Genomic DNA, 8,103 nt, shown 5'->3' on the forward strand with positions numbered 1-8,103 from the left:
TTAAATACCAGAAACTCCCTTGAAAAATCCCCCAAGATAACACTTTCTGGGAAAGGCAAACGGCTTAACAGCACACTTAATTACCCCACTTCCAAGTTCCTTGGGAGACAGAAAATCCACCCTTCCTAGGCAGTGGGACCCAAGGGCTACCTCCTCCCTGCAGGAGCCCTCCGACCGCACGCAGCATCCTGGGGAACTAACAGCCAGCAGCAGGGGCTTCTCACTTGTGCACCTCTGCACGTGAGACCCCGGGGGAAGGATGCTCCCAGGCAGCCAGCTCGCACGGCTGGAAGCATGGTCACTGGCTGCAGAGCCCCTTGTTTCAGGGCATTCTCCTGGCTGGGCCTCCGGTCGCCTTCTCAGCCAGCTTTGCTTAAGCTAACGTTTCAGCATTAAGCCAACCTCCCCTGCAGCGAGGATATAAGCCGTTACAGACAGAAAGCAGGAGCTTTAATCAGAAAGGAAGTGCATAAACCAAGGGCAACAGGATGAAATTAAAGACAAGTCTGCAAACCCCGCTATTAATAGATGGCCTGTCTGCTTTTACGATTTCCATTGTTAAAAGCAAATTGCCGTGCTTACGGATGCAATTCAGTGCGAAGCAAAGCTCCAAACCTCGTCTGTACAACCCAGCAAATCACTGTTATTCTTTGCAAAATACCAACTGCAGACAGAAATGGTTTTAAGTGAAGAATAAAATACAGCCCCTGCACACATCTAATTCTCAGCAGAAAAGCTGCTGCACGCAATGGACTTAAATCGGTAGCACCACTTTATCACCAGTGTTTGACCTGTGCTTCCCAGCTCCTCCTCACAGTAGTTTCTTACCTCTCTGGACTTTAACTGTACACTTGAACACTTCCACGCAGCTGCTTGTCCGAGGCTGTTTTGTTTTTTATTAATTTGAATTTATTTATTTTTAGCCAAATGGTTGAGCTATTTCTGGGAAAAAGGCTCCGGTTAGGAGCTTTGCAATTTTAAAGAGAAACTGTTACAGGAATTTGAGAAACTCCTGTTTTCCAGGGCATGGACGTTGATAGGGGACTTCGGCCCTGGAAAGAACCATCTGCAGCTGGCAGGCACGGACCCCAGCCAGCGATGCTGTTGCAAGCAGGAGGCTGCTCCCAGCTCACGCACTTTTGGGGAGCACGGGGCCTCTTGGGGCTGCTCCCCACGAGCAGGCTGCGCCCCAGCAGCAGCTGGGAGCCTCTCTCCTGGGTGTCCACAAGCACATTTCCAACACCCTTCCAGGGAGCAAAGTCCCACCTTGCATCAGATAACAGCGGATACGGCAGTAAAACATACCAAAAGCAGGAGTTGGGAAAAAATAGGGCTCACAGCTTGACCAAACAGGTCTGCACCATGTGAGAGCATCCCCCTCCACCCCCCAGAAAAAAAAAAAAAAAAAAACAAAACACAAAGGGCAAAGCAGGAGCCCCAGCACCACGAGCCATGCCAGCCCACGTGGCTGTCCCACTGCACTTGTTCCTTATTTCTAGCTTCCCGATTTGAGACTCCAGCGGCTTCTCTGCGGTAACACGCAGCCTGCGCCGTGGCTGCTGCCGGCAGAACTCACCCTGAGCCATGAAACAGCCTTATCACGTTAAGGGCACTTCACAAAATAAACTCCAGCAACAAAGCTTTTATTCACGAGAAGTTAGTCGCTTCATTAAAATCCACGCTCCCTTGAAGGGGAACCGCCACTCGGTGTCACAGGGACACCCCGCAGCGCTGCGTGCCCAGACCCAGCCTTTGCTGCTTGCAGGTTTTTGTCACTTTAACGAGAGCAAAATGCCCGACTTGGCAGTCGCACACAAGATATTTGACACGCAGCCTCGCTCCCAAGGTGCTAGCATGGCAGAACTGGGGGGAAAAAAAGTGATTCTCAAGACTTCTTCCTCCTACCTATGCTCCTCTTTATTAGAGCAGGAACTGCAATCACACACTGTAGTGTTGGGTTCACACTCTTTTACAAAAAAAACAAGTGTGAAAGAAAACCGCAGATGTGCTCCATGTCCCGGAATAGAATATTACACATTCGCTGCAAAAACCAGAGGTAAGCGTGTAACTCAGCACCCTCCGCCCCACGTGCTCCGGCAGAGCTTGCACTCCCACAGCCCCCAGAGCTGGGCACGGCTGAGGGCAGCGGCACCCCGCTGCTGCGAAACCTGCCCCTCCGCGTGCACAGGGGGGTTATTTTCCTTCTAAGAAGGGACTTTGGGCTTTTTCTCATTTTCTGCTGTTTCAGTGCATCCCTGTGGGGCATTGCTCTCCTGCAAAGCATCAGGTGAGACTGACCCCAGGAGGGCAGGGAGCAGCACCCGCCTGCCCCTGCTCCTTCCCACTGCTGCAGGAGCCCCACAGCTTCCCAGGCAGGATCTAATCAGCCTGTCAACCTCCGGCACACGCCTCTCAGAGTCAACACATGCCTTCTCCCAGGCCTTTCTTCTGTCTTTGTTCCTCCCCAAAGGAGAGAGGGGCTGGGCAGCAACAGCTCGGGTGACACAATGGGACAAAACGCTCTGATCCCAGGGATTTGTGCCCTGGGGAAGGTGGAGGAGCCTCAGGGCTCCAGGTGTGTGGGGCAGGGCAGCAGAAACGCACCCAGGCTGCCCCCACCCAAACCTTGCAACACCAAACTTCCCCTGCACACTCCCCTGCCGTAGGTTTAACGCCAGCAGCGGGCAAAACTCAGCCCGGGGGACGCAGAGCGGGTGGTGGAGCACAGCCAGGGCTGCACGGAGGGGAGCGGGCTGGCAGCCGCGGGTGACAAGAGCCCGGCTTCTGCACGCCCATCCTCTGCATCCCTGCTCTGCAGCAGGTCTGCACGCGATTTTGTAATTAAATAAAACGAGCCCCAGATGGAAAACCTCCACGTTAAAGCAGCACTATGCACGCAAATTAGAAGTAACAGCCTGCTACAAGGGCTGCACAAAGCAAACCCCATTTGCTTTGGTTACCTTCCCTCTCCAATAACAAGCAGCAGCCTGGCCCGAGGCACTGCACCAGGGACACGCGAGGGACAGGCTGCCTTTCCCGAGCCGTGGGCTGCTAGCGGCCACGTGGCAGAGGCAGGACCGAGACCCAGGGAGGAGGCAGGTGAGACATTATCATCACCAACCTGCAGGAAGACAAAGACATGATAAAATTGGTTTGACCGCGCAAGGGAGTCCTTCTTAAACAAAAGCAAATCTTCCAAGAGCCAAAAACAACAGGGTCACGATGAGTAATTTCTCTGTCTGGGTTTCTTCATTTGTTCTTCCAAAGTTCAAAGCTGTGCTAACCCCGCCACACTGGCGATCCAGATTCCCTGCCTGCCAGCCACAGCCTCATAGCTGTGGCCCGGAGCTATGGCTCTCTGCAACTTCAGAAGAATCCAGGGAAGGTAATTAAGAGAAAAGCACGTTATCTTTGATCCAACCACACAGGGACCTGCGCTGCCAACCTCCAGGCGCGCTGGGAGGAAGCTGCTGCTGCTCACGGACCTGCTGCGCTCACCCCACTGTGCGTGGAGACGGACCCAGACCTCCCCTGGTTGCCATCACGGGCACCCCGTGCGCTTCCACAGCCTTCCCACTAAAGGGATGCAAGCAGAGCGAGACTGTAAGTGAGACCCCAATGCCAAAATCTGTTCGCAGAAGATAACTGAAGTTGTATTTCACGTTGACTATCTCCTTAAAGTGGATTAACCGTGGCAATCCAATCCTGCCTCCCCGCAGCGATCTCGTCCGATTCTCATCTTGGCAGCAGTGATCTCACTGGTGTAAACTGAAGCTCAGAAGCCAGTTTGTTCCTGCAGGAAGCACGCATCTGAATCCTGGAGTAGCAGCACAGACCCGAACACACATCTCCTCCCCTCTCGCTCTTTTAGCATCCCGTTTCATGCCCTATGCAGGGTAAGGAACTTTATGGAAGGGAAAAACAGAACCACATAACGACCACATTGGCTGGGCAAGAAACATTCACCACACAAGCTGTGAAATACACCTGAAAACTGTATGTTTAATATCCTTTAGCACTTACGAGCCTCTGGCAGAGGCCACACAGGGGAGAAGCGACACCATTTGTCAGAGGAACCTTACGGGCACCTCACTGCCAGATCACCTTCAGCCCTCAGTAACTGCAGCGAGTTTCCCGCAATGCCACGGCCCAAGCATCTCTATGCCCCGTGCTGTCCATGCGCTCAGGACACCCGTGTGGCTCCGAGATGCCCCTGGGGAGATGCACGTGGAGCCCTCTCCTCCCAGGGAGCAGGAGGGGCCCTGACTCTGACCCAGGCGGGCTGGGGACGGGGCAGAGCGGGGCGGCAGGAGCCACTATCTGCCTGAGTCCTGGCTGCGCTGGCGGGGACGTGCACCCGCCTGATAACAAGCACAGCACGCTGCTACTCTCATAGCACTTGCAAAGCCGGGAAAAGCGTTCGACAGCCCGCTGGCCCTGAGCTTTAGCAAAGGCCTCCTGTTCCTTCACGCACGAGGGTGATACCGCCGGGCACCCAGGGATCCCACAGCCACCTCTGCGGCTCCCCAGCAGCTGCTTACAGCAGGCAGCCACCTGAAGGAGCTTTTAGCTGAACTCGGCGGCACCAGAAGATGCTTCAGACCTCAAGTGCCTGCTGACGTGGGTTAGAGAAAGCCTCCGACACTAGGCACAGGTAGGAAACGCACAGCGGCAGGCAGAGCTAAACCCAAAGTCAGGAACTTGGGGCACGGAGATCAGGTCTGATAAGTTTGTCCCTAGGGCAGTAAAACAACAGGAGCCGCATCTTCTGCGGGGCTCACCCACAGTCTTGAACTGAAACGCAACCTAAAAGCGCGGAGACAGAAATTAACCGCAATTTAAGTTACATTTAAATTAACCTCCCGACTTAAAAAGGCAAGCGAGAGCCCCCCGTGCCGAAAGCCCGGCACGAACGGCTCTCCCAAAACCGCCACCCGGTACAAAAACCCATTTTCCGGGGGTTCTGCCCTTGCGGGCGGGCGGCCGCCCGGCGGAGCTCATTGCCCCGGCGAACACGCCGGTGCCAGGGGGTGCAGCGAGCCTCGCAAGCGGCTCCCGAGCCCCCACGGGCACGCGTGTCGCCACCCGAGCGCCAGCAGCCGCGCACCAAGCAGCGGCACCGCCGAACACGCGGGAGCTGCCGAAACGGTGCAAAAACGCCGGGTTTTGCCACGCTCGCTGCAGAAGAAGGGGGGGGCGGAAGAAAAAAAGAGTAATGACGGAGTTCGGTCCGAGCAGCGGGGTCACACGCCGAGATCTCCGAGCAGCTTGCGCGGCCCCGGGGAGGCTCTCGGCGCGTTACGCGGGGACGGGAGGCGCTCAGCACCCGCGCAGCGTCACCCTGCCGGAAAGCACGGGCTGCTGCCGTGCGCTGCCCGCGACGGGGAAGTCCCTTTCGCTTATTTCTTCCCCCCCCAAGGGGGGAGAGAGGATTTTTTTTTTTTATTATTTTTTTTTTTTGCAAAGAGGAAAAAGCAACCCTCGGAGCACCCCGCGGCAGAAGGAGCATCCTACGAGGGGGGGGCAGCGTGAGGCCGAGAGCCACCCCCCGGCCCCGAGAATAAAACACAAGGAAATAAATCCGCCCCCCCAGCCCCGCACTCACCAGGCGGCTCAGGCTGCGGCGGAGCATCGCGGCAGCGCCCGGCCCCGCCGCCCCTCAGCGCGGCATCGCCCGGCTCGGCCCGGCCCGGCTCAGGCTGCCCGCGGGCCCCGCCGCCGGCCGCGCACCATGCCCGCCGCGGGGCCCCGCCGGCCGGCCCGCTGCGGCCGCTGGGCTCGGCACCGCCCGGCCCGGCCCGGCCCCGCCGCCGGCCGCTTCCCCTCCGCGCCCCCGCGCCGCGCTTTTGTCCGGCCGCGCCCGGGAGGCGGGCCTGCTGGGCCCGGGGCAGCCTGGGAGCTGTAGTGCCGCGGGGAGCCGAGCGCGGCCCCCACGCTCCGCTCAGAGCCCCCGGGGGCCTCACCCAGCGCCTCCGTCCTCCTCACGGCACCGCCGGCAGGGCCAGCCCCTGCCCCTGCCCCTGCCCCAGGGCACCTCGCCGTTAGTCCCCGTGCAGCCGCGGCATTACCTGCGAGGAAGCGGGCAAACAATGCCAGGCGGCTCCACGCACGTCGTAAAATAACGAGTGGAAGTTAAACCATCCCCGTGTAACGCCCGAGCGGCCCAGCCGCGGGCTTCCCTCCCCACGGAGCAATGGGGAGCAAAGCCGGGATCATCACCGCACCCCAGCTTTCACCCTGCTGGGCTGACAGCGGCACCAGGGGCTCTGGGTCCCCACGTGCTGGTGGGAAGAGGCCCAGGCCGTCCTTGGACACCTCCCAGGGCTCTGTAGCAGGCAATGAACAGATTAACAACGCCCAGCAGACCAACAGCCTTCGGGACCGGGCCCCTTCGTGTCCCCAAAGGCCCTGTCCTACCAGGCTCACCCAGCCCACTAGGCAGAACAGAAATTCTCCTCTTGTTTATTCCTGCAGGCGCGGTTACTCATCTCCCTATCATTAAGCTGGGAGGGGAAATTGGTCTCACCAGCACCACAAGAGCAGCCCTGCAGCTATGCTTGCCCCTTTTTGACTTGCAAACCAGACGGGGAGCGTTTTGTACAGCACAGCCTGAAACGCTGCTGTCACTGTTTTTAAAAGCTGCATTAAAATGCAAGATTGGGGCTGTGATACGGGATTAAGCAGCAGATAGTTCATTTTCTTCAGAAAGACGTCAGGGAAACCGAAGCCATCAGCACCCCTGCTGCTACAGCCTGGCCCGGGGGCAGCGAAACCCCTGGCTCAGCAGAAGCCGTCCAGGCACAGAGGAAGCGAGGCCACCCCCCGGGCTTTCCCAACACCCCCAAACAACCCTCGGGACCGCCTGCTGATACCGCACAGCTCACGGCCTTCCCCAAAGCACCCTTCTCAAGGCATCCAGCCCCAACAGACCCCTCACGTTGGGAGCACCTCGGCCGGCCCCCCAGAGGCCGGGCAGGGGGCTCCAGCCACAGGCAGCGGAGCCGGGCAGAGCACAAGGGCTGCCGCACAGCCCCCGCGTCCCGCAGCCCCCCCTGCTTTGAAGCGGGGGCACAGCTCGCCCCCGCTGCTCTTGCACGTAGCTCGGCAGGGCAAGAGGAGGCTTTGCTTCTTCTGCCACCGTGTGGCTGTCCGGGGGATGTCCTCTCGGGGAAAAGGACGGATTGGCCCCAAACCCGCTGAGAGTAGCGCGGGTGCTCCCTCCGCGGGAGCACCGAGTCGATGGAAACGTGCTGGCTGACTTCTCCTCAGGGTCCATTCCGCCTCCTGAGCGCGGATGCACATTTGTCATTAGCGTTGTGATGGCCTGAAGCCCATCTCATTAACCCAACTCTTCAGATTCACGCAGCTGCTCATTTACCATCAAGGCACGACCTGCTGGTTGACATACAGGGCTCCTCCTTGCACAAGGAGGAAGCACGCAGCAGCCCCCAGCTCTCAAGGAATTATTTTTTCCCCAGAGAACCATCCCAGGGCCATCTCCATCTGGGAAGTTCATGCGGAGACTGGCAGGGTCTGGCCTTGCCCAGGGGGAGGTGGTTGCATGCCAGGAGCACTTCTGTGCCTTCCTGGTGGGGAAGGCAAGGAGGAACTGACAACTGGTTTTTTTCCTTCCCTTTTCTTCAGTGGGGGCAGATCCTGTACTCATTCAGTGACAAGTATTCTTTCATAAGAAATGAGAAAGCTTTTGCCAGCAGATCTCAAGCCAGAAGCCCCGTTGAGAATTTCAAATCCACTTTGGGGTCTTTGCTTGCCCTGCCAGCACACAGCTGACCAACTGGCACAGGCAAGCACTGACCCTGCTGGAGTCCCACTTAAAGCTGCTGACATTTCTGGGTATTTCTGCTCACTTTTCACCAGGACAGGGTGCAGGCTCCCTCCTCCTCTAGTACTCATCTACATGGAAAAAACAGGTCTTGGTCAGGCACAAGGGGCCAGCAAGCTCCACATACCACAGTCACAAGGAAGGATTGCTTCATGCTTGCAAAACATGCATGAGGGAAGGAGGTCATCGAGAAGCAAATCTGTCTGCAGAGGAGTTTGCATGGAAGTCAGCCACAGAATTTGCTTGGAAGTAGTGCTCAG

At 57.8% G+C, this 8,103-nt stretch overlaps 2 protein-coding genes across 2 annotated transcripts in view; one reads left to right on the forward strand and one right to left on the reverse strand.

The window, feature by feature from the left end:
* ATP11C (ATPase phospholipid transporting 11C) overlaps window positions 1-5,709 on the reverse strand; it is a 60,753-nt gene extending 55,044 nt beyond the window's left edge. The window contains 1 exon segment of the mRNA XM_050713369.1: window positions 5,606-5,709. Coding sequence (XP_050569326.1) covers window positions 5,606-5,632 — 27 coding nt within the window. The 5' untranslated portion in view covers window positions 5,633-5,709.
* Window positions 5,710-7,514: 1,805 nt separating this feature from the next.
* Window positions 7,515-8,103, forward strand: part of LOC118245548 (tetraspanin-7) — a 5,822-nt gene continuing 5,233 nt past the window's right edge. The window contains exon 1 of the mRNA XM_050713457.1: window positions 7,515-7,598. Within this exon, the coding sequence (XP_050569414.1) occupies window positions 7,515-7,598 (84 nt within the window). The remainder of the gene's footprint in view (window positions 7,599-8,103) is intronic.

The sequence above is a fragment of the Cygnus atratus genome, chromosome 13, assembly GCF_013377495.2.
Source record: "Cygnus atratus isolate AKBS03 ecotype Queensland, Australia chromosome 13, CAtr_DNAZoo_HiC_assembly, whole genome shotgun sequence".
Lineage (NCBI taxonomy): Eukaryota > Metazoa > Chordata > Aves > Anseriformes > Anatidae > Cygnus > Cygnus atratus.